The 27216-nt window shown below is 33.6% G+C and overlaps 1 protein-coding gene across 1 annotated transcript in view; it reads left to right on the top strand.

Annotated features, from left to right (window-relative positions):
* LOC150108976 (voltage-dependent T-type calcium channel subunit alpha-1G-like) overlaps positions 1 to 27216 on the top strand; it is a 123403-nt gene that overhangs the window by 46358 nt on the left and 49829 nt on the right. The window contains exons 11-19 of the mRNA XM_090401369.1: positions 276 to 559; positions 776 to 927; positions 1974 to 2159; positions 19174 to 19330; positions 19671 to 19826; positions 19968 to 20109; positions 21186 to 21418; positions 25188 to 25370; positions 26213 to 26424. Coding sequence (XP_090257495.1) covers positions 276 to 559; positions 776 to 927; positions 1974 to 2159; positions 19174 to 19330; positions 19671 to 19826; positions 19968 to 20109; positions 21186 to 21418; positions 25188 to 25370; positions 26213 to 26424 — 1705 coding nt within the window. The remainder of the gene's footprint in view (positions 1 to 275; positions 560 to 775; positions 928 to 1973; positions 2160 to 19173; positions 19331 to 19670; positions 19827 to 19967; positions 20110 to 21185; positions 21419 to 25187; positions 25371 to 26212; positions 26425 to 27216) is intronic.

Here is a 27216-nt window from a genome sequence, read left to right as displayed (position 1 = left end):
AAATACTTATTGTTACCTGTTTTGCCTAGCGTGGTTGATATTTGCTTTCAACAGTAATCGTCCCTGACGTTTCCACACTTTTTTTTTTAAATTCTACTTCCTTGATCGCATTATCAAAATTCGAAACAAACATTTTAAATATAAAAATTGGAACAGATAATCGCAAATATTTTGTCAAAAGTCGTCAAAGTATTGTTTACGATTATTCAAAGTATGTACGACTCCAAAGAATTGTTTATGATGGAAGTTTTTTTTTTTTTTTTCCAACTTCGTAGGAGAAAAGCATTATTCGGCCCCTCAACTACTCTTCTATAGTCCAGATACGGAAACGGAAGACGTACGTCTGACCACTGACGAATATTGGACGGAATCAGACTTCGATTCTGAATTAGAAAGGGAAGACGAAGAATGCGATTCATCTAAGGGGCAGTTTTTTCAGTGGTGGAAAGAGAAGCAAGCGAAGTTAAAATCTTTTGTGGATCACAATTATTTTCAACGTGGAATTCTTTGCGCTATCCTGATCAACACTCTCAGTATGGGAATAGAATACCACAATCAGGTACGTGTCTTTAGGGTTAACCCTTACGCGCTGATAAGATTCTAAAAGTGGGTAGAGGGTACCGTCCAGTTTGAAACCTTTTTCAGTTCTTTAAACAAATATACTCTTTTCTCATAGCGCAAAATTCGGCTATTTAAATTTACAAATTTTCTGTATACAACATAATATTTCAACATTAATTTCGTGATTTTTTTTTAAATAATTTTTTTCATTTAGCCAGATGAATTGACATTTGCAGTAGAAATCAGCAATCTATTCTTCACAGCCGTCTTCTTTTTGGAAATGATGCTGAAGATTTTTGCAGAAGGGATGTTTTCCTATGTTAGTAGTGGATATAACGTCTTCGATGGTGTCATCGTTGTGCTTAGGTAAGAACATATAATTAATTTCACTTTTTTTAAAAAAAAACATTCTGTTTTAATTAATTTTTTAATTTGATTTTCTTTTCTTTTCTTTTAATTTAATTTTCTAATAATATTATTATATTTCCTATTGAATTAGTAGCACAATAAATAAATAATAAAATGCATTTTAAATCTCAATATCAAAAACAGTTGCTTCCAAGAAAATTAATCGACAAGGCAATTCATCGAATGAACAATTCACCGAAAATTTTAAATTTTCGATAATGTTATGATAAAAGCGATCCATTTAGAACAAAAACTGAACCATGCCGACAGCTTCTTGTACTGGCAACTTCTACTAATTCCGCTAAGTCAGAGAGTTATTGTAACACATAATTTGGACACGTTATTTCTTTGTTTCCCCGAATATAGCTGAACTGAAAATGATTCGATATTTTCTTGTAAAAGTTTCAAATACCGAAACTGAGTAAAATTCATCCCACAATAATTGCTGTATTGAAGTTGCATATTACCACTAGCAACAGTAATAATAAGGGAGTTCAGTAGATATAAACGAAGCCATTTATTTAGAAAGACCTGAGTAGTTGGAATTCCATTTAGGACGCGCATTATTTTTATCAGTCCTGTTCAGCTAAAGATAAGTTAGCAGGCATAATACACGGAGATGGCTGGGCTTTTCCTCCCGGAAACAGCAAATCAGTCCCATGAACAGACATGAAACAGTTATCGGACAAGAAAGACTGCAAAAAACATATTGTTCTATAATTTATTCCCTATTAAAGTAGCATTGCTATGTCACTCTGCACGGTTTAGTTTTGTTCTAAATGGATCAATTTTTTCATAGCATTTTAGGAAATTTAAAATTTTAGGTGAACTGTTTTTTCGATGAATTGCATTTTCGACGAATTGTCATTCGATGAATTGTTCATTCGATGAATTGCCTTTTCGATGAACTCTCCTGATACCGAAGCAATTATCTCTTCACCTATGAAACATGTTTTTGGAAGCATGCGATTTTCAAATCATTGACACTTTTCTATATTTTACAGCCTGGTGGAACTGAGTCAGAGTAGTGGTAGTGGACTTTCTGTACTGCGCACATTTCGTCTGTTGAGGATACTGAAATTGGTACGTTTCATGCCAGCTCTCAGACGTCAGCTTGTAGTGATGTTGAGGACTGTGGATAATGTGGCTGTATTCTTTGCCTTACTCATTCTCTTCATATTTATATTCAGGTAAAGAAGCGGTCCGTATTTGTTTAATTTTGAATAATTTCACTGAAATAATCTCTAAATAGAACAACCACATTGCCCAGTTTAAAACCTAATGTAAACCGAGATGTTTGCCACATCTGAGATGGGACCCGCACAGACTCAACATTAAATTATGGAACATAGCTACGTCATGATTTGTATTCCGTATAGCCAGTCAATTTTAATTACTTCCGTGCACATCTTTCATCAACGCACTTCATATAATACATGTAATAATATTAATACCATTTTTAACAATGCTTGAAATTTAACAATGGGTCGTGCCTTATCTTTTTCTTTCTCCATACGGTCAGTAATCTGTGAATTCTGTGATCATGCAATAACTGCAACTTCTCAGATGATCTGGTTGATCAATCACTTTACGTAGCCTCATCATGTGTTCCAAAAGTAGGTTTAAGAGCTGCTGTAATTCGCGCAATATATCTTTTAAGTGTTGTTATATTCTGCCTTGGTCATTAATAAACGAAGAAAACATAGACTGATTAGGGACACAAATTCAATGCAGTAGCACGAAATAAACATTTGACTCATAACTTCTTCTCCTTATTGTATTAAACTCAATTACCTCTTACTCCAAGTAACTTGACTTTGTAGAAAACTAATTAATGTCAAGATATTGTAATTACTTCTACCAAAGCGAAATGAGAACCAGTAAAAAAAAGAACAAACAAACTATATTTCTTTAAATGAATTTTATTTTGAAAACAAATAAAAAATAAAATAAATATAAAATATAAAAATAAAATATAATATTATACAAAATATTATTCAATATATCATGAATAATTCATGTTGTGAGGCACGAAAAACAAAATTAATTAAAGAACTCTTCGAATTAACAATCAGATTAACATCGAATAATACGAAGATATTTTCGTAGTATTCAATATATTCACCCATAAACCCACTCAAATGAAATATTAGTGGAACTTCTACTTCAGTATTCTCAATGGAGTATTCAGAATGATTTACAGTTAGGAAAACCCGGATTCTATGTAAGATTCAAGAGTTTTCTTCTAGACCTTTATTAGGAGAGCATAAGTCAGTCTCTTGAAGAAATGGCAATTATTTTTCCCTGATAAATTCTCCTTTTTTCTCTCCACAGATGATATAAACCGTTTACTGAATACAAATCACAATTGATATGAGACTTCTTGTAAATTTGGACTTCTCATGACATACTTATTTCTGTGCGAATTCCAGTCATCTTTTTCAGGGAGAGTTTACCATAATACTACATTTGAATTACTATTATACGATGATTTTCATAACTATAGACGATATAAAAATACGATCATAATTATATAACGAACAAGTAATCAAAATAAACCTTTAATTCCGAGCAATATCTAATACATCCTTTCTTACTATCAAAACTTCTCATTGCATAATGTAATTAAATTAATGAGTTTTTGGTTTTTATTTTACACATTTTAACGTAATTTCTAAACAGCATTTTTTTTAGAATACTGTTGTTAATAATTATTTAAGTAATTCATTAAATTTCTCTTAAGTTTCCTATTAAGCATGATTGCCTACTTGATTAATTAAGTTGAAATTAATTATGGAAATGAGGGATTGTAATTATTCACTTGGAGAGACTCTGTGATATTTGGCCTTTGGGAAGATATATAAATAACTTTATTATAGTTTGCTTGAGAGTACGTTACTGTGAATGGAGTGCTAATTATTCGCTGGAAGGTTTGCAAACATCACGTTTCTCTTGGTATATATTATCAACAACCAGAGGTAGAAATGAATGTTAAAGCAACATGCACTGATGGAATTGTATCTGTATTATTGACATAACGAGAAACACGTAATAAAAGCAAACGCACACATTTTTTAAAGTCGTTCATGTATTGTAGTTCACTTGTCTGTGTGATGATGTTTACAAAGAATTATTCACTGATGTTCATCGCTTATCAAAAGACTGGATTATTAACAGCATCATTTGAAGTTCTTTGCACGTATTTTAGAAATGAATTTAATGTCTAACTTAAATATAATTTCTTGTCGTGTAATATCGATAAAAATGTTTATAAACGTAATTTATTATTTTTTTTCTGCTTATTGTAATGATTGAGAGTTAACATGCAAGTGTTAGGATAGGTAAGTCGGTCAATGTATATATATGCAACATTACAGAAAGACCTGTTAATATATATAATGTTTAGGTCACATGCTTGTCTAGTTAAGTTCTAGTTATAAATTTAGGAAAACGCTTAAATGAAAGAAGATATATATAGAAATGCAGATTAAATATGAAACATTTCAGCTAGAAATAAACCTTCGGAATAATAGTGACATTAATTTTCAGATATTTGCATTTCAATTATTTACTTTTGTATTTTTCAAACACTCCTCCAACCTTACTTACTGTTATTAAAGAAACGAACTTAAAACACTTCCTATTGACCTTAGAAACTAAAAATAATAACAACAATAACATGTTATTGTTTCATAAGTCGAGTATCTTTCTCTATAGAACGTTGAAAGGTTACTGAAAGTTTAGCACAAGTTCCTTGACCAGTGAAACCCTCAAACAAACGCTTTAATAAAAGACAAATAAATTAATTTTTGCGCACAAGTTGCACCTTTCAGTAATAGTTAAAATAAAATGAGATAAATATCTACTAATCAATTGTCTATTAAGATCGACAACTATTTCATATGAAGGAGACTTTCTTCCTGTCGCATTTATTAGAATAAAAATAAAATTTTCTTTTTTTTTTTAGTTTCTTAAATAATTTACTATTAGTAGTCGTTATTGTGTTGTTGTTCATGTTACTGTTGTTTTAATAGGTATTGTAAAAGTAGTAGTAACATAAAAATGATTTATTACATACATCAACACAGTTTATTACTTTTTAAAATCATTCCACACATTTAATATACACAAAATTGAACATTCATAAAATTTCTCTTCATAATCGAGAAACACATTTTCCACTGCTTCAAAAGTCCAAATTCCATGGGGGGAAAAAGTCTTTAAAAGGCACAAATAACAAACAAAATTTTGAAAACAGTTCAAATCACGGTTATTTATTTCCTACCTTTCTTTGCTGGTTTCTTCCATTTTTTCGCTGGCTTCTTGTTTTGAACTTTGTTATCCTTTTTAAGGTTCTTCCTTGCTGCAGTCTTCTTGGCCACTGTAATCTTTTTTGCAGGTTTCTTTGCAGCCGTATCTATCTTCACTTTCTTGGCTACTGCAGTAGTTTTTTTCACTGGGACGTTTGCCTGCTTGGCCATCAATTTCTTTTCTTTGCTTTCAACTTTCTTTTTAGGTGTACGCTTTGTTTTTGCCTTCTTGTGTACAGGATTGGCTTCGATCTTGTAACCCTCCTTCGAATAAGAAATTGTTCCTTGTCTTTTAGCAGTCCTCAAGAACTTCTTCGTCTCAATGATTATGTTGTCGACATCAATATTGTATTTCTCTGCAATAAATCCTTGGATGTGTTTGAGTTTGGAACTTCCGCCATGGCTTAATGTTTTTATAGCTGCGAGCACCATATTTTTGATAATAGGTCGGCTTCTAGATGCTGACGAAGAACCAGAATTTATTGAAGAAGTAGAACTAAGGGAACGTGCAGGAGAAGGAGGAGTAAGAGCTGTAACTTCGGCCATTGCTGAAATATTAAATCGTTTCCCACTTTAGCTAAAATGCCAATAGTACCTTTCAACTGTTGGACTTTTGTGTTCTAACTAACTAGCCGTTTCGTTTTAAGTAATCGAACAATTCATCACGCATAAAAATCATTCCACTGTTCTCGCGGTATCGCGTACCTTGCTGCGTGCTTTGTGCATTTATTGTTATTACTTGCAATTACCTCGTGAAGTCAAAGATGGTTTATGATCGATTTGTGGAAAGGGGAAATTAAATTTAGCGAATTGTGGCTAAAATGTATAATAAATAAGAATTCTCTTACTTTTTTTCCCCATTTAAAATAGATACAAAAATTCAGAAGTCAGCGACAACTGTTTATAACGGAACAGTTCTTATACGCCTATATTTGACTGTTGTCATATTATTAATTACACAGATAAATGACGTGCATAACATAGGAAACATGTCAACAAATTCCTTCTTTCTTCTTATCCTGCTACTATATTTTCTCAAAATAATTATGAAAATGCTTCTGTTGCAGTTCTGCTTATTCTACTATTTCTGGAATTAGCAGCCAAAACATCTAATAAGAGGCCAGTGTTATTTTATCTGGTTCGCCTGTTATGGTGAAGGAAATCAGGAGTTTCCGGAAGAAAATCGTGCCATCTCCGTATGATTAGCTAATCAGCTTCTCTCTGGAGTTCATCCTCTCTACTGGCAGAAAAAGTTCATGTTGCACCACATATGTGCAGTGTAACGGGACTAGGTATTTCCAGTTATCTCCTACTCATCTTTTTTTTCCCCTTTTTGGCAAGAACTTTTAAGCACTATAATCTTAGACATGACTTCTTTGGATGTTTTTTTAATCTTCAGCCAGAATCTTTGGTCCCGAAAACAATCTTCTTACAAGCAAATCATAAAAACAACAGATTACACACATTTCTGCTAACATGAAAATCGTTTGAGGCATCGCCGGTTCAAGCTTATGTTCGTGTTTCGTCAGTTAGTCGATGTAACATACTAACAGACAATCTGCGCCGTTGGCTATAAGATGCGACCAAAAAAAAAAGATTAAAAAAAAAAAATAATAATAGGAAGAAGAAAACATTTAATATGCTTAAGTATTATTATTATTATTATTAGTAGTAGTAGTAGTAGTTAGTAGTAGTAGTAGTAATAGTAGTAGTAGTCAAAAGTAGTTGATTGATATTGTTGTTGCTGCAATAGTAGAATTAAAAGAAGAAATAATAACAGTAGTTGCAATTCATCTGTTCTAGTGAGTCATCAGAATACACGATCTGTATTGGAATGAACTGTGTTCCGATCTTCTCAGATACTTCTATCTTATCTCCCACAAAACTAATCCCAACTCCACCTTCAAATTGTTTTCAAATTGAGATATAGCAGATTCTATCCCTAAAATTACCGTTATCTCCAGAAATTAGGTGAACTATCAGGTTTAAAAATATAGGCAAATAGCAAGTATAATGGAAGCCATATCAGGAAAAACAAAGAGAACGTATTGTGATCAGAACCGTTATACTTCAGATTCAATCAAGATAAACATTGGATAAGGATTATTAAACAAACTGGATAAAAATCTTTTTTATTTCATAGAATGTTTCAGCATGAGTTGAGTCGATACCGAGGAGTTAATTGATGACAATTCCCACGAGAAAATATTATGAACTTACGACGATAGCATTAATGCTGTGAATAGGATACCTTGGAAATCTCTCTGCATACACTCCACTTTTCAATCCGCTTGAGGCCTTTAATAAGCAAGTTGCTGGCCTCACGGGAACAGTGAAAATCATCTACTACCAAAAAAGCATTCATAAATATTCATGACCACAGTGGGATTAGAATCGACAGCTTGTACGATGGCAAGAAAGGACGCAGGTTAGCCTGATGGCATCATTAAGCTAATCTGCGTGAATGTAAAGTTATTATGGCAAAACCGATAGCAATTGAATGTTTTATAATAAACATTGTTGACAGTGATTTCTAGAAGACATTACATACAGCAGTTGCTTCATGTAGCATCACTATACTGCTTTGTACAATTATAGTTTCATATCAAGAATATTCCGAGGCTATAGTATTCTTAAGGGGAAAACTTTGTGGCGAAGACCGATCCAAAGCATAGAGTCAGATGGTATTAATAAAGTCTACGAGAATTGTTGATTTCTGCAGTTTGGACTGAATTTTAAACTCATGTTGACTAGCAGTTGGTGTATTTATGGACTTTCGAGAAAATTTAGGAATTGTGTCAGTACATTCGCCGGAACGGTGTCTAAAAATACTTAAAGGAGACATAAGGCGAAAACAGAAGGTCTGCAAGAAAGTGGCTAAAATGAATCTGAGAGAGAGAGAGAGAGAGAGAAGGTCATCATATCACTGCGACTCAGGCGAAAACGGAAGGTCTGCAAGAAAGTGACTAAAATGATAATAATAATAATGATAATAATAATACTGTTTTACTATTGCAAAACAGTATCCCAGCTTAAGGCAGATTTGGGATTTATACGTTGTTAGATGTGAAATAATGTCATACAACAGCCATTTTCTTGGTGGCAGAAACAGATGATAGATGTAATATACTGTGATTACAAGACTACAGGTATGAAGTCCCTCCCAATCCAATAAGAAATAGTTGATATTACGTGTATCTCTCAGTTTTTGTGTGTATGGTCTTCCTTTCTTTGATGATATAAAAGAGAAGGTTGCATGTTAGTGACAAGGTTGTTCTCACCCACTGAATTATGGCTAGACGATATTAGTATTTAAGGCAAATCTTGTAGCTTGTAATATGTGAGTACTATAAACGCTATCAGATGTAAAACAGGAACGGTGAGTACTGCCATCATCAACGCAATAGGATGAAGGCTATTTATGAATAGGGGAAAGAGTATGAGTAAAAGTACAGAGATCTTGGAAACTACAGCACTGGGAAATCTGAAGAAATGGAGCATCTACCATAATATGCACGGAACGACCAGAACCAGATAAAAAGTTGGCATTTCGCTTGAAAATGATACACGGTAACCCTAGATACGATGTTGGAAAGAAGATTTCATGGAAGACTTCATGTTGAAAGGCACTGTGAGCTTCAAGGTGATCAAAAATTTCATTATCAATGTAATAATGGGCACTTGAACTTCACAAATATTCTTTTTGAAAATAATAGAGAGAATAAGACGGATATTTAATTCTATGTAGGATGAGAGAATGTGTATGTATGGACGAAAATCACCAGTCATTAATAATTATCTTCCAAAGCTACTGATTACTTCTTTCTATTATTTCTTCCTTGTTTTTAACAACCAAACAATTTTTCCTACTCTTCTTTGATCATTATTTAACCTATAAAAGAAAAAAAAAACTTGAATACTATAACATTACTGTAAACCACTGTGATTGTACACGTAATTTGATACTTTCTTTTCCTCTGACTTCTTCCTTCTAGCATTCTAGGCATGAATCTCTTCGGATGTAAATTTTGTCGAAAGCTAAATGATGAAGAAGTGAAGTGTGATAGAAAGAACTTTGACTCCTTGCTTTGGGCCATTGTTACCGTATTTCAGGTATTCTTTCACTCCTTACTTTACAACTTGCCTTACCCATCTTTAGAAACCTTTATCCTTTGTCTTGCATGCTGTATCTTTGCATGAAATTGGTGTTGTAGACACTGCATGAACACCTTTTGATTGACTTATTACACTGTGAGATTCCAACGTAAGACTTTACTGTAGACAACATCACTTCAATCTGATTGAGTGAACGATTGCAAGAGTGTTTTGCTATGTTTTCTTTCCGGATTTCAAATACATTCTTATGTGAAATACAACACTTGCTGCGAACTATAGTATCTATGTCGATAGAAGTAATTCTGTGTTTTTCATATGAAGTAAAACAAATTCTGTTTTTAAGAAAATAAATACCAGGCCAGTCCTATTTATTTGTTTTATTTTTCTCTACATAAGAGTGCGCAAGATTACACCTTGCAGATAACAAAAAAAGATTAATCAAAGTGTATCCTAGAAATAACCCGATTACAACCTGTAAATTCCCACTAGATATGTTGGCTTGGCTGAATAATCCCGTTGTAATGCTTGCTCCAAAATTGTCTAATGGATATTGAAATATTAGAACAATGTCTGTTTTCATAAGGGATAGCTGAGTTGCTTTCGTGTATAACAGCTCATAAAAGGAGTGGTCTTATAAGTAATAGAATACCCAGGGAAGGCTTCTTTTCTCAAGGCAGTGTAATATTGAACGAATAACAGAGGTATGTAAACCGATATGTACCACGTGTTTCATAAGAAATAACCTTTGCTATTGCTCGAATTGTTGTTCTCGTCCATTTCAAATGAGCGTGTGTGTGTGTGTGTGTGTGTGTGTGTGTGTGTGTGTGTGTGTGTGTGTGTGTGTGTGACGGAGAGAGAGAGAGAGGCACAAGGTTTCTTAATTACACTTTCTTTTGCTGGTAACGGATCGAAGAACCAACTAATACAGTCAAAACATCAGATTACTGAATTACTTTTATTATTATTATTTATTTCGTACCACTAATTTGTACAGACGCTTAGAAGGAATTATATAAATTGCTGAGGAACACAAAAATTAACAAAAACTGTAAAATAAACGTTTTCTATAGTTGCATGTATGAGCATGTTAAGCTTCAATCAATGCAATATTAATCTAATAATAATGTGATTTAAAGGAAAACGGCTCTAAAAATAATTTGAATGAGTCCTGATTATACTCTTAATACATTAAGGCTATATTTTAAAAAACGTGTAAGTGGAATGCATTGATAAACCGATAATAAAGATAAGATCATCTTTATTGCATCCATTTATAAGGAGTTTCCATTAGTTAGCTGGTAATGCGTAGAAACTCGAGTTTTTTTTTTTTTTTTTTTTTTTTTTCTGCTGAGAAGGAATCCACAGAATTCAAATAAGGGACAAAATACACCCATTTCATTTTCTTAACAAGCCTCATAAAATGCAAATATATATTAAAAAAAGTAATTATCAAATTACAAAACCTTCTCACCCATAGAATACATATGGTGTATTGTTAACGAGTCTAGTGTTAACTAGTTATCAGCACAGATTTGATTAGACGTTATACACTATCTTTGAACTAAGCATTACCAGAAAAAGGGTATCGGTTGCTCAATCGCTTGGCCCAGTCAACAATTCGTCATTAGGTGACTTTTCACGTATTAACAAAGCAGTTCTTAAAAACTAACGAGGAGTCTATTAAACTTTTTACTGAAATGTACTTGTGCATGAGGGCTGTTTTTATCACATGATATTTACATTCATGCGCTTAAAGAAATATAGAGCATTGGTTTCATTTCAAAAGCACTCACTCAAATATTCTCAGCATTATCCGATAAGATCAGACCCGGCATTTCTATTCATATTTTGCCAGTCCATTGGGAAGAGTGCATTCTCTGTGAGAAGTAGAAGGCATCCACGTTTTAAGAAAAGGTGCATTCTGAAAAGTCATGAAAACCCCCGAGAATATTCTTCTGCTAGTAAATGGGTGCAGAATATTCCATATTGATGCTTAAGGTTCCCATGTAAGTTACCACCCTCTGAAGTAACGTGATGCATAAAGAAATCTGCACTCCTCCCGTCTTCTCTTTTTCCATGCGTTTTCGATGTGAACCTTCACGTCAACTGATTAATACATCTTCAGCCAATTCGGATGCATGTACTTTGTTTTTGAAGGCAGTTCCCTTCGGATTGCATGCCTGCTGTGAGATAATGGAGGAGCAGTTAGAGCAGGACGTTCACTCTATGACGTCATTCAGCCACGTGGTTGAGCCATTGCTGGAATTTCATTTTTTGAACTCCTTTTTTCATGCGTTTCGCGAATCCGTTTTTGCTGGCGGTAGTGTTGCTGGTATTTTTGTATCTATCTATCTTTCCTGTAGTGATAGGTGATCCAAACAACTTCAGGAATATATATATATAATGTATAATTCCAAAACTATCAGTAAAAAGTTTGTTTCTAAAAAATAATGAAATATATGTAACTCACTGAGTGTGTTGAGATTTCGAAAGTTTTGTACACCGCGCATGCGTGGTCATTGGGAAGTTGCAATAGTTTCCTACTTCATACCAGTTTAGGAGATTAGGGATAAAAACTTGTGTGCATTTTCTATTTATGATGTTATTATTATGCAAAATAAAACTTTAAAATGAAGTAACAATATGACTAAATATTGCTCTTTGTATGACATGCGTGTCCACCTGTTCCATTTAACGTATCTGATCTTATGGACGAGTATGGATGAAAAATATTCTCTCACTCCCCGCTCTTCGCATAGTGCTGAAACCAACAATACGGACTTCGATCTATTCCCTAAATTAAAAGAACCACTTCGTTAGATATGATTCACTACTTTCTGCTGAACTATTCTGACTTACCGAATGTACCAACAAAGAAGGATGCTTGATAAAAAATTAAAAAAAAATACAAATCTTACTTTAAGTTGGGCAGCAGAATGGAGATTGTATTGATGGAATATAAATTTGTATGTGTGAAATAAATGTTGAGTTTAACAACACATGTGTGCATACCTTTCAAGTGATTCAAGCAGTAATCTTATCCTTGAACTTTTCTCTTGGGAACAAATATCTCTGAGTATTTGAGAATTATAAATCATTTTAAAGGTATTGACTCAGCTGGAGTTTCAGCAGAGCTCTACAAATTCCTGCACTTAATGAACGCCGGAGAAGATTTATGTAACTTAATCAGAAATAATTTCCGGTGTGTACTTAGCCGAAACATTTCCACTTAAATTTATAATCTATGCGAGTGCATTCGTGTAAGTGTCGAATAGGAGTTTACAATCGTAGCCAACTGGAAATTACTCGTACTTTCTACGGTGATTCCACATTACCCGCAAAACAAATGACATAAAACGTATTCTTCCGAAGACTGATATCATACTTACGTAGTACTTAATTATGATATAAAAGCGATTTCATTTTTTTTTCTTCTATTTCTTCTTTCTTCCTAAATTTCTTTTGCACGTGCACTGTGCTGATTTTCTGATTAAACTGATTTGCTTTCTTGTTTTTGTAAGAAACGTTTATTTTAGCTTCTAAAAGTCTCAGAGAGATATTTTATTCAACAATGTCAAAATACCATGTATAATTCTATCTTTCTGTTAATAATCTGGACATTTAAACCAAACGGAATGCTAAAACATTGACTTTTTTTTTGGGGGGGGGGGGCTAAAACAAGAATGCTTTTCATATTCTCCATTATCTGTAGTAGGAAATGTATGGATAGGGTGTTATTGAGCTATAAGTTCTGGTATTGGCGTGGTAACAGTCGAGCCTCAGTTAAAACTTCATTAGCTACAGCATTGCCATTTCTGGAGATCTTCCTTAATAAGTTAACTTTTTTTGGGAGGGAGGGGGATGGACTGAGTCCTTGACTCTTTATCCCTTCATCTGATTGAAGAAAATGTGTGGATGCGGTGTTATGTTATTTAGTTATAAGCTCTGATCATGGCTGGGTAAAAGCAATAGCCGAGCCTCAGTTAAAACTTTATTGGCTACAGCATTGCCATCCGTTAGCCTGGATTCACTCATCTCCAGTACATTAACTTAAGTCCTTAAAAGGACTGGCTTAAGTCCTTATAAGCACTGGCTTCGTATCGAAGTCCGTATTGTTGGTTTCAGGACTATGCGGAGAGCGAGAGAATATTTTTTATCCATACTCGTCCATAAGATCAGATACGTTAAATGGAACAGGTGGACACGCATGTCATACAAAGAGCAATATTTAGTCATATTGTTACTTCATTTTAAAGTTTTATTTTGCATAATAATAACATTATAAATATAAATAGAAAATGCACACGAGTTTTTACCCCGAATCTCTTAAACTGGTATGAAGTGGGAAACTATTGTCCTTATAAGGATTGGCTTAAAGGGGCGAGCAAGAATGCTTTTCATCTTCCCCGTTATTTGTAGAGGACAGTGTAAGGATAAGGTGTTATTGAGCTGTATAAAGCTCTGATCATGGCAGGAGAGTAACAGCAATAGCCGATCCTCAGTTAGAACTTCATTGGCTACAGCATTGTCATCCATTACCCTCTCAGGGTTTAAAATATTCCTAGCCTCAGTCCTTATAAGGACTGGCTTAAAGGGGCGAAGCAAGAATGCTTTTCATATTCCCCGTTATCTGTAGAGGACAGTGTAGGGATAAGGTGTTATTGAGCTATTAATTAAAGCTCTGATCATGGCAGGAGGGTAACAGCAATAGCCGAGCCTCAGTTAGAACTTCATTGGCTACAGCATTGCCACCCATTACCCTCCAAGAGTATTGGATTGAAAATCAATCACCGTATCTCACGGGACTTGAAAGGAAATATTAATATACATACATATTATAAATATTAAGGTGTATTTCTTTGTGCAAATAAAATAAGACCGATTTTGAAAATTTATGCAAATTTTTTAAATATTTTTATAAAATATAACGTTATTTCTTTATAAATAAGATTTTTTCCTTAAAATGTACTTTTATCAAACGTAATAACAAAGATAACAGATGTCATGCTACTTTTATATCACTCTTAATTCCTTAAACTATTCCATAAGCTTACCTCCTGAAGAATCAACAGATTTACGAAATCGTGTAAGTTTTACGGTTTCTTTGGGAAAATCATATAAGTTTTATTAAGCATTTGTGAATCATCCAGACTGAGATTAATTAAGTGTTTCAGTTTGCAACCTTCTCCAAGAGGTAGGCATAAGTAGACATAGTTTTAAACTAAAATGGACGTACGTGCATTATTCCTCTCCAGTCTCTAATAGTGAAGTCATTTCTCACAAGTTAAATATTAATATTCATAATAAAATATGCTCTTATCAGTTGTATTATGCTAGCAATACTTCCTCCTTTACAATGCTTTTCCGTATTGCTTTGCTCATTTTTGTATGATTTCTTTGTGCGTTATAATAATTTTATAGTGAATTTACAACATTCTCATGTATATGCTAATACCATGATATTATAGTCTCAGTAGTGCTTATTTTTTTCTCTTCCAAATCTGTGGTGTTAATGAGTTGAGAGTTGAAAAAATAATACTGGCTCTTATGATTGGTGGAACGTTATTGGCTGGCGAAATATAAGCGACAACTGAAGTTTTAAACATGTCCATTGTTTCACTGTCGTAAGGATCTTTTTAACTGATCATTTTTACTATTAAATAGAAGGAAAGAGAAAAGAAGTTGGGAGAAAAAGACGGAGCGCAACTAAAGACAAAATAAGATTATCAATTATTTTTATAATTATAGTGTAAAATAAATAATTTGATATTGACAGCTGAAGAGTTGACGAAGCAGTGTATTTCTACTAAAGTTTAAAGCGTTGGGATTAACATAACTATTTTTGCTGTTTGTTGTTTATGCGGGTAAAATGCTCGAGTGTTGTTGTGGTTACTATGTTTTACATGGTGTGGATGTCATCTTTTGCTGTTGGTACTACTTCCACATTCGACATGAAACAGTCGTCTGGCTGGAGTCACGATGTTGAAGCAGCAGAGCTGACTGCTGTTTCAAAAGATGAGATATCCCGGGTGTTTAATCAGTAGAAAAATAACCCGCATTGCTTGTCTAAGAGGAGTAACTGTGGTCGTAAGACAGTCTGTAAGAAGCAAGATCGCCGTCGTCTGCGAAGGCTTTTATCGATAAACAGAACTTCCTGTGTGTAGCAACTGAACAAAAATTTAATAAAGGGCTGTTCCCGATCCTTATCTGGCGGAACTATGCGCAAGGAACTGAAAAGGATCGGCGTTAGCAGTCGCTTATGTATAAGGAAACCACTAATTTGTACGAAGTTCTAATTCAGTGGACGGCATGTGTACCTCGTGTCAAGGCGAATCGTTCTGCCCGACCACACCACTAGAACTGCTCCAATTTAAAACGCAACGGACATAACTCGGTCAACTGGCATAGTAATTGGAAGCACTATATTTCATTAAAATATGATGTGCTCGGACATACTAATTGACGGATGGATAAAATGAATGAGCTCGGTCCTTGAGTATTTTGCGACGTACCCTTAAAATGTATGCATGTAATTCATTAACATAAATATACCATGACTCTACTCGGGAATTCTAAACTTTTTATAAGAAGGGTTTTCCTCCTTTAATAACACCCATATATCCAAATACTTTTCGTTATATATATATATATATATACACTGCATAAACGAGTATATATATGCAACCATAAAATAACTTTCACTTCTTTGGAGGCATTAGCTAAAACTAATAAACGGAATGAGACCAAATTTTATATTGAGACTTTCGAAGGCATGGGGAGATGATTTCCGCGAAAAAAATATTTAGTACCAAAAGTCGCCGATAGGGGAAATTTTGACGCTGGCGGAGCCAAAAGCAGTCAAATATTTGAAGTAAACGCAGGTAAAAAGGATTATGCAAATTTTACTGTGCGTACGTGTCAGCAGCGCCACCAATTCCACTTAAAAAGGGATTGGGAACGTTCAGGCAGTTATTCGAATGACTGACGAATTGTGCCTCAATATGCGTCCCACCTTTCCTCAGCATGCGTTTACTTGTTAAGTTGTTTTAGCTTAAACAGTGCAATGCCGTAGTGGCCCTTCGGGAATTTAGAAGGCTTCATAACCAGCGTGCAGGTCCTATATGAGCGGTAGCACTGAGATCTATGATTAAGAAGCTTGAAGAAATTGGATCACTAAGAGTTAGACCTGGCAGAGGACGAAAAGCAGTGCAAGAAGAGACAGTAACAGATCGCTACCGCGGTGTTCGACGACACACCGACCTGTACTGGTCCAAGCGCTCGTGCCATAGCTCGCAAACTTGATATGGCTTATGGTACAGTCTGGAAAATCTTACGGAAAATGCTTCACTTCTATCCATATCATTGTAACGCGCCACATATCCGGCTGGAATGAGTGACGTGGCTGTCGCTTACACCGTCGAAATGTTATTATTCCATTTTATCTGCCTTTAATGTAATTATCCGCTTGTTTTCGGCTCCGCCAGCGCCAAAATTTCCCCTATCGGCGACGTTTGACACTTTTTTTTTTTTTTTTTCGCGGAAATCATCTCCCCATGCCTTCGAAAGTCTTAATATAAAATTTGGTCTCATTCCGTTTATTGGTTTTAGCTACAGATGCCTCCAAAGAGGGAAAGTTATTTTTTGGCCATCCTGTATATAAGAAAAAAAAAAAGGTATCATTATATAATCCAAGCAAAAATAAAAATAAAAAATAAAATTAAATTAAATTCATCACATTTTTATTTTATCTGATTTTTATTTTTATCTTATTTTTATCATATTTTAATATTTTTAATAAATTAATTCCGCTTCAAAAAAAAAAAAAAAAACGTAACATTACATGTATTAGTGCACAGTGGCATTTGTGGATTTGTTTCTCTCTCTCTCTCTCTCTCTCTCTCTCTCAGAAGCTAGTTTCGCTTTGGCCTCCTTACATCGATGATACTACATCTTACGGTAGTATTTAACAATGATTACTCTGTCATTTCTAGATGCTTATCTTTCCTCCAATTACAAATGTTTCTTGGAAGAACTCATCTACGTACAAGTTAAGAAACTTTCTGCTAGCTTATCACGAGAAGCGTTCATTAATCTATTATCTGTTTTAAATATTCCCCGCACGACCTAACAATAGGAAACGTACGCATTTGTTCCACAATTTAGTTTTAAAGTTATCTGCTAATGTCGAGTTATCTTCACAAGTTGACAGAGAAATGGGTTTTAGATAGCGACAAAGGAAAACGATCCTTTTCAATTAGGATAAACACGCTATAAATATGCAGCTTTTAATGAAATTTTGTCATGCCAAATGAAAGTTGCGTTGTATTGGTTCATTAACTCGGGTTATTATTTTAATTGAGAAAGGAAAGTCCTTTTCACGGAACGTCTTGTGAATAATATAATTTTCCTCTTCAGTGTGAGTTTATTTTCCAGTTTTGCCGCACTGGTTCTCATTGTGTAGTTTCATGATTTCATAGACGAAAACTAATGTTCTGTATCAACGTTGTGTATCTAAACACCTCAATTCGTTGGTCAATGATCAGTCACCTACGGTTAAATTTTAATATATCAATCATTAATTAAGATTTTATTTTATTAATGATTTTATTAAGACGTTAATTGCGTGTGTGAGTTTTCCGATTTGCTTGTTTCGTAAGATAAAAAATAAACCAAGGGAAAACTTCGTCTCAAGGAAGAAAATATTGCCAATTTGTCTTTTTCCGCATGTAACAACCCCAGTTTCTTTAAGAAAAGTTCAATGACCTCCGTATGAAGCGTCAGTAACCTTCCATGTGCATATTAATCGCTGTATCCAACAAATTAAGTCTATTAGGTTAATTAGGAATGTCACATTGTCACCAATAGCAAGTCATTCTTCCTACTATATGAATCGACAATGAGACGTACCATCCACTATAATAAGCTACTTTTATTTGTTTGTTATTGACAATGGCATGATCTTTCATGTTTCCATCGCAACAATAGTTTCTCATTCTGCCAACTGTTTAATAATTTACTATTGTTATCGTTCTGCCCAATAATTTCTAGTTGGCAGAAATACACTGACTGGATAATCAGCGTGTATTTCTATTGACTGCTGAAGGATGTTTGATGGAAATATATCATTTAGCTGTTTGCTTCTGAAAGTTTGTTCATTTTAAATAAATCAAATGAATACTACGCTGTTTTTGGATGATATAGACGAAAGTGTTAGCGTTATATCCTTTCAGTGTTCACTATTGCTTTCCCTTTTAATATATAGTTCTAGTTTATTTATAAATTAAAGGCAAATAATATACCCGTTTAAAATTCAGAAAGAATCTGCATTTTTATACCATTTAGAAGAAACAAGACTGGAATTACTGGAGACAGGATGTTTATTTTTAGTTATTCTGAGACTCACGATGTAGTTATTGGATGAATTATTTGCCCTTCTTAAATGGTAATAATTTCTGCTATACAGATACATTTTCGTTCCGCTCTATCACTTCTTTCATTGATTTAAAAGCTCTTCTTTCTGGCTTCGGACAACAGCAGAGGCTATTTGTGCAAAACGTCAACGTTATTTTCAATGTTGGCATCGTAATTCAAGATAAAGTATACTGCGGAGCATTTCGTGGACGACTTGAATTTGGCCATTCCGTTTTTATTTCGAATTAATCGAAATCAAGTAATCCTAATTACAATCCCTCATATTCCATCGTTTGTGACATAAAATTTAATATGAAGAAGGCGTATGTTTCTCTCATTATATGATGTGTTGTTTTCACTCCTGCAGTATTTTAGGCATGTTTTTATTCGGTGGTAAATTTTGTACCCGTGTGGATGGCAGAGGGCCTTGTCCATGTGGGCATTCTCAGAGCCCCTCTGTACGATGTGTATGCGATAGAAGACACTTCGATTCGTTTATTTGGGCTACTGTGACAGTTTTCCAGGTAAGCATTTACTCTTGTATTGTTTGATTGCAAACAACAGCGCTCCCCCCCCCCCCCTGGAGGAGTGCAGAAATAATATTATGTAATATTCAAAATACAAATGATAAACATTTCAAACTTATCTCCTGTGTAATTTTTAAAAATAACAAACATAGATTGACCTTGTTACGATATATTACTTAGATGCACCGTTATTTCTGCTTAATTTTACTATTTAAACTGCATATCTTTTTACTTTCGCTTCATTAAAAATAAATATTTATTATATAAACCATTAGTCCTGTTGTAATAGTTATTACAGCTTCAAGTGATCCAAAGAACTGTTTTCATTATCTAACAGATCCTTACTCAAGAAGATTGGAATGTTGTTCTTTTTAATGGGATGGAAAAGACTTCTCATTGGGCCGCTCTGTACTTTGTTGCTTTAATGACATTTGGAAATTACGTTCTCTTCAATCTATTAGTAGCCATTTTAGTTGAAGGTTTCTCTGCAGAGGTAAGAATTTACGTAATTTTAAGAAAAACGAAAAAAAATAAAATCATATAGATAATGATAATAATACATCTTGCCAAATATCTTAGAAGATAAATATTCTGTTCATTCAAATTATTAAGGGTTTTAATATCTGGTTTTCAGGAAGAAATCAAAAACGAGTCAGAGGACGGATCTATCGATGAATCCAGGGACCAAGAAGGGAATGAGCTTAATGGAGATAAAGAAAAGGAACCACTAAAATGGAATCCCAAAGAGGATGATCCTAAAGATAATATTGAGAAAGGTAATTATTATTATTATTATTATTTATGTTGTTTATATTTTTTAAAATTTCTATTTCTATTTATTTTATTAGTAAATATTTAGGAAAAGCTATTAAGCTTATGAAATTCTTCAATTCACTTTGAAAATCAAAACGATTACAAAAATGCTCAGTTTCTTAAACATTATTATTATTATTTGACACCTCCAGGGAGTCCAAGGACTCATTCAGGGAGGACAACTACATCACAACCTCATCTCCACCATTCAATCACCAGCTGACTACAAGTACATCAACGCCATCTACCGCCGACCACCACTGGTATTTCCAAAGACAATCACAAACATCCATACGCTACTCACTGGGCCAACCAGGCCGGCAAGAACATAAGAACATAATCAATATTCTTCCCCTAAATGATATAATTAGACACTTAATATTCGATCATGGGTGAAAATAAGAACAAACAAGTCTCAATTGCAATATAATTATTTCTTCTGAGAAGTAGACTTCCATTCTTCCATTAGACATAAAGGTATTCTGATTTCTTTCGCAATTTCCAGTAAAAGAAGAAAAGCTATCGAAACACAGCTGGTGGAACAATCCTCGGTAATGACTGGAAAATTTACTAAATGATCTGATTCTATTAATCTCGCGTTGTGAAAGAATTAGTGTTTCTCTATTGCTGGTAGCATCTTAATCGACGTGCATTCTTCGAAATTTTCTATTAACCTTCATAGGAATTAGCGAGTCTCGTGTATCCGATTAAAAAGCTATAATTACGGAATTAAGGTAATTCCGATATCTCGCTGTAATTAACTCATAGCATCAATGGGAAAGTTGTTTCTCAATCTAAGTGACAATAAACACACAAATGTCGTTTTATTATTAATAATAATCTATTCTTTAGGTCACTGAACTAAACTCCAACGAATATTTAATAAATTTGATAACACTGACATAAAATTTCGACATTTTCAGAAACTTTATAATAATTTCTATTTTAATAATCATTTATATTAATTTCATCGCACTTTATTAATTTACAGAGAATTTGTAAAAATTTCATTTTATTTATGAGTTTCTCTTCCATTCAGAAACCCGGATGAAATATCAAGCTCCTATCGTTGCTGTTGCCCATGCAGCTGGGAAACAGGATCGGCTGACAGATGCGTTTTGCTTTCCACCCATAATCACTCACACAGCCGCCACACCTCAAGGATCGCCCAATGCCACCCTCACTTTACAGAAAGACTTTACTAACCGTCTCATCCCTGTCAAATCTTCAATAGTGAACAGTCCGTCCATTGACTCTATTGGCAAAACTTCTGTAAGTGTCCTATTCTATTTAAAGTTATTCATAATTCAAATTATTATAAATAATAATCTTTATTCAACATCATCCAATAGCATGATGTAATAATCCTTCAGTATTTCAAATAATCATCATGTATTATTAAAATCTCATTTATTCTATGAATTCAATGCATTTTTAGGCATTTAGTAACTTGTCGGAAGTAGATATAAAAGCTACCTCTGAGTAAAACCAAATATCAGATAATCAATTATTAATTTAAAAATGTATTTAATTTTTAATTAACAGATTGTAGCTATTGCATTAATTGGATTTTATGGTAAATTCATACGACCTTAGAATTTACTACTGCACAGTATTTTATACTATTGCACAGGATATCGATGCATATTATTTCACACTGTTGTACAGTATATGAATGCAAGCATTTTACACTTTTGCGCAGATTATCAATGCACAGTATTTAAAGTATTGCACAGTTTATAATTACACAATATTTAAAGTATTGCACAGTTTATAATTACACAATATTTAAAGTATTGCACAGTTTATAATTACACAATATTTAAAGTATTGCACAGTTTATCAATATTGAAGTACGGATAAAAGAAATTCATAAGAAATGAAGGTAAAAAATGCAATCTTTTAACCTGCTAAGGCCCTGATATTTCTCATAATAAAAAAAAAAAAAACAATACGAAATGGCAATTTGTTTATTTACATGAAAATAAAGCATCACTTTATTATGTGATATTCATCACAAAATTTAAACAGCTTAATTTTCTGCATACTCACCATTTCTTAAGGATAAATGTGTTTGATTCGTGAGAACATAATTCTTACTGTTTTAGTGCTTCATCAGAAAAGGATAAGTAGAAACCTTGGAAACTTAACGGAAATCCTGCCTAGGTCGGAAATCGAAGCTATTTGTGTTTCTTTTGGAAGTTTGCAGACTTTCTTTGTAGGCGAGTGGATAACTTTGCTCTTCAGTATCTTTTATTATACCTATTATGGCAGAGAAAAAACAAAACAAAACGTAACCATAGTAGTAATGAGCAGTACTCTGCTGGGTTAGAATGTTTATCTCTTTGTTAAAATAAAACATCTTTGCACCTCTTCAACTTTTTTTATTCCACTGATAAGAGTTAACTATTTGCGAATCTCAAATAGCTTTTGTAAGGGTTAGAACGAAATAAGGATTCAGTTCCATATTAGACACTGCATATCAGAACAAAATTGCTTTCTACAGTAGAACAGAACAGATCAATTCACGAACAAAAGTTATCTGAAATCTTTGCAAGAAGCTTTGCTCTCTTTTTTCTATTTTCAGGGGAATTTTACCATTATTTTTACATGCGTTCTTTTGTAAGTATAGCCTATTAAATTAGTCATGCCAATACATCAGGATTACACGACTAGAGAACAGTTGAGTAGATTTTGATGATATCTAATAATCAGTGACGTCATACTGTCTAATTTTCTTTTAACATCGAAAAGGTGTAAGCAACTGATGCTTTGTGGCCGGTGTACGACGAATGTTAATCACGTGTGTTCTTCCAAAAACCCTTCCACCTTCATATGAATCGATTAAAGTATATTCATTTAAAAAATACGTAAAATTTTTGGCGTTCTAGACAAATCTGAGCCCGGGTCAATCAAAGGGCATCATTATTACCTGAGTGAGTTACTGAGGCCCTATCAGAAACGAACAAGTTACGCCATATACGTATATTTACAAGCCTATCATTAACTACTTTTATCATATTGTCTTCGATTTTATGTCAGTTTCTTTCTGAGATTTCTTTTTTTTCTTATAAAAAAAAGATCTTCATGAAGTTGTCATTAGGTCATTTGTTTAAAATAAACGCGATGATTACCAGCCTAAATACCTCTTGAGGGTCTTTGCCAAGTGATAAGTAGAAAAACTTCCAGCTTTATGCGGCCATATTGTTCGAGGGAGTGTAAGGTCATCTACTCTTCTCCACCGAACGCAATCAATTCGAATTTCACTAAAGCATGGAGGCTTGTGAAAGGACAAAATGCTACAGACTTTTATCTTCTACTGTACCATCTTTATTCTGATTACTGGGAGCGTGAAATGACACTAAAAATCACGTTTGGTCTTTGGAATAGGCTTCTCGAACACTTAACCCGCTTGTTTCGCTATGACTTTCATAGAAATAGTGAAACAAATATGTAATGACTTATTTCTCTCTCGCTCTATCTCTCTCTCTCTCTCTCTCTCTCTCTCTCTCTCTCTCTCTCTATTTTAACAGAACAAACATGAATTTGTGTTTTATGACGTAAACGAACATATTAAATTATATTTCGAAATCTTCTGTCACTGGTTGCGACAGAGTTATGTCGGCTAAGAAAAAGTCGATTCGAATTTCTTTTAGGACGCAAAGTAATTGATTATCTTTACAGTCCTTGAATGTCTCAAAGTTATTTTCTATTGAAAGTGATTTTCAGACTGTGGAGGGGGCCCAAATTGAATGAGCAAAGTTCTTGAGGATACTTTGCTGAAAATTCCGAATCCAATCCGATTGGTATAGGGAAAAAAAAAAGAGAAGATGGATGACCATTTTGGGAAGTTGTTTTCGGTGATATGTACAACAAAGTGAAGGGATGGATGATGGAAAATTATCTTCTGTTCATTAAATCATGGTCTTTCTTAGGAAGAAATTTTTCACTCATTAGATTCTTTGCTTCAAAGAAAGCAGTCAATTTTACCTTCATATTGACCGCCCATTTCTTAAACCAGAATAGCATCCAAATATCCGAGATCTACTTAATGTTCTTCGAAGCATATCGAGACATTTCAAAACACCTTCAAGAGAAAACAAATTTAAGTCGTCCCATATGTACAACTGAATGCGATAAGGCAATTGCAAATCATTCTTAAGCGGAATCATTCACAGACTCATTGAAATGCAGAAGAATCTTTAGGATTGGAGGGTAAAATAAAATCAAAGGCATCTGAATGTGAATTAAATTCCCGATTTAAAATAAAATCTGTCCGGATGTGCTCAGTGAACGTTTATATACTAAAAATGAATTGCTTAAGATTATATCCAAAAATATTCTTTGGCAGCAGGACGATGATGAGATTTATAATGGAATATTTAATGATGAAGGAAGTGAATACTTTATGTAGATCTTAGTTAACTCTTAGTAGAAATAATAGAATATAGGTTAGCAGTAATGATTTCAAGCATAATTATATTTGACTGCATTATTTAATGAAATTATATATAATACTCTCAAAACCAACTAAATTCCTTGAAATATAACCTTTAAAATGTACATCCATATATTGACTTATGCACGTAAAGAAATGTGTTATCTATTTTCGTCTTGTAATTTTCTTCCTATTATCCATCGTTTGCATAATTTAGTAAGGGAAGAATCAACTAAGAAGCATAATTTTTAACAACATTTAAAGTATTCAATATTACATATAAAAAATATCACATTATGAAGACATTCAGAGAAGCAAAATGACAAAATTTTGATGAGTAAAAAAAATTATACAAAACTCGCAATATAATTTGAAATTTACTAAATTTGAATTATCATTATTATTTCAAAAGAAAAAACAACAGAAAAATATTGCAATTATATATTCTAATGAAATTTAAACGCATTTCTAAATAAATATGCATATGCTTGTTTTCACTGTTAAATATGCTTGCTTATTTACACTGTTAAGTTTGCTTGTTTGTTTGTGAATTAGCACTAATAAATATGCTTATTCATTATCACTGTTATTTTGTTAAATCAGAGTGAGGCATCCTTTACTAGTCCTCTTGAGCACCACAATGTCACCAGTGTTCCAAATGCACCACCCGTGACTCTAAACATCCCCTCTCATACCTCCTTTTCTCCTCAGATATCCAGGCGGAACAGTCTGTCCTTGGCACTTTCCAGATCACCGAGTTTGACTCATTCCAACAACAGTAAAAAGGTAAACAGAAACATGTTTGTCTTCTAATTACTAATGGTGAATACAGTATATTAGATATGATGCATAACTCTATGAATAGCAGGGTTATGGCGATCGTTAAAAGTTGACTCATTCTGCTATTTGGTATATGTACAAATAAGTTGTTTAGCCCATGTAGTTTTAACACTCGACGACAGGTGGCGATAGCGTTCGAAGACTAATTTGCCATATTTCAAATTGGGTAGTTTTTTTTTTTTTTTTTAAAGAAGTTTTCTATCGAAACACAAGATGGCGCTGCTATGTTGGAATTAAAGTGCCGCGAATATGCTAGGTTTAAGAATATTTTTTCGCATTACTTTACTTTTTAAAAAAATAAGTATGAAAAGTTATGGTATTGAAATGTTGTAGATGGCTTATGCCATAGAAACAAATAAAGAAAAAAATTAGCAATTTTTTTTCGTTATTTGTTTGCTACTAAAATTTAAAATTATCTGAAAAAAATGATAAACGATAAATAGAAGTTTATTCGCGTTGATGTGAAATTAGACCGCTAATCAAATCGTTCAGGTGCTGCCATCTCTAGGATGAGTTATGTACTTCAAGAAATTCCAAATAATTTTAAGAATTGACACAACTAATTTATAAACGACACTTATTCGGTTTTCTTCATTAGTCGGTAATTATTATTAGCTAATCAAGAAAATTAAATTTTTTACCCATAATAAATTAACTATATAATACTAAAATACATCTCTACAAAAATAATCACATTCCTATTTTGATAACTTCACCATAATCAATTTCATCCTTATTGGTATATGCAAAAATGACGATGTACTGATAAATAGACATTTTCTTTTCAGAAATCCACAGGGTTATCGCCTCATCTACAAAGAAAAGAAAGTCAGATTAGTCGAACTAGCGCCATTATATGTAATCAAAACGGTAGTATCCGGGGCTCGAAGAACTGCAAAAAAATAAACAGAGATAAAGAACAAGGGTGTAATTCTGACGCTGACACGGGTAGCGAGGAAGACATTGTTCTCAACAATATGACCAATAGCCAGATTCAGAGGTAAAACTGCCATTATACACTTTTAACATTGTGAACATTGAAATCCTCCACCTTCAGAGCAACATTTGGTTAATATTGTTCATGATGTTCATGCTGAAAGTAATATCATGTTTTACAGCTTAGTAAATTATTTAAAAATTAAACACAACTCTTTTTCATGAGTTGGATTTAGCTTTTATTTACTAATTAAAATAATTTTGTATTAACAATAATTTTATTTAAAATGTGTGTTTCTTTTTATGTGAATGAGTGTTTAATCTTGTGTCCATAGTTTCCCTGTCTCAATGCTTTTGTGCTCTTTCGATTTATACATTTTCTAGAAGTGCTCTCGAATTTTAGAGCAGCAATCCTTACCTCCACCTCCTGTATGAACCCCTCTCACATAAATCGTCCTCTTGCATTAGGAAGAGACCCTAACCAAGGAGTCTTCAGGCAAAGCGCATCACCGCTACCGACTACGCTACTTCCTTGATTGTTTTTATTTATTTTGCATGATAAGGGAGGGGAAATACACCCTCTGTCCAAAAAGAAACCGAACTTTTCGAAAATAGAAGAAACTAGTGGCGCCGCCTGTTGTATCTTGTTGAAAGCGGCAACTTCATTAGTCAACTGTCAACTGTTTATGACATTTATTTCATTAGAAGCCGAGTTATAGAGCCAAGTGTGACAGTATGTTTTGACGAACGGTCGGTCGTCACGATGTTCATGCCGTACGCGACGAAATTTTGATATCAATAGCTTCAAAACTTCGAGATAAAACTCACCATTGACCGTTTGGCCAGGCGTAACGAA

Source organism: Typopeltis vanoorti, chromosome 2 (genome assembly GCF_054136105.1).
Source record: "Typopeltis vanoorti isolate ZY-2024b chromosome 2, IOZ_Tvanoo_1.0, whole genome shotgun sequence".
Lineage (NCBI taxonomy): Eukaryota > Metazoa > Arthropoda > Arachnida > Uropygi > Thelyphonidae > Typopeltis > Typopeltis vanoorti.
Note: the sequence above shows the minus strand (reverse complement) of the source record. Positions and strands in the feature narration are given on the sequence as shown.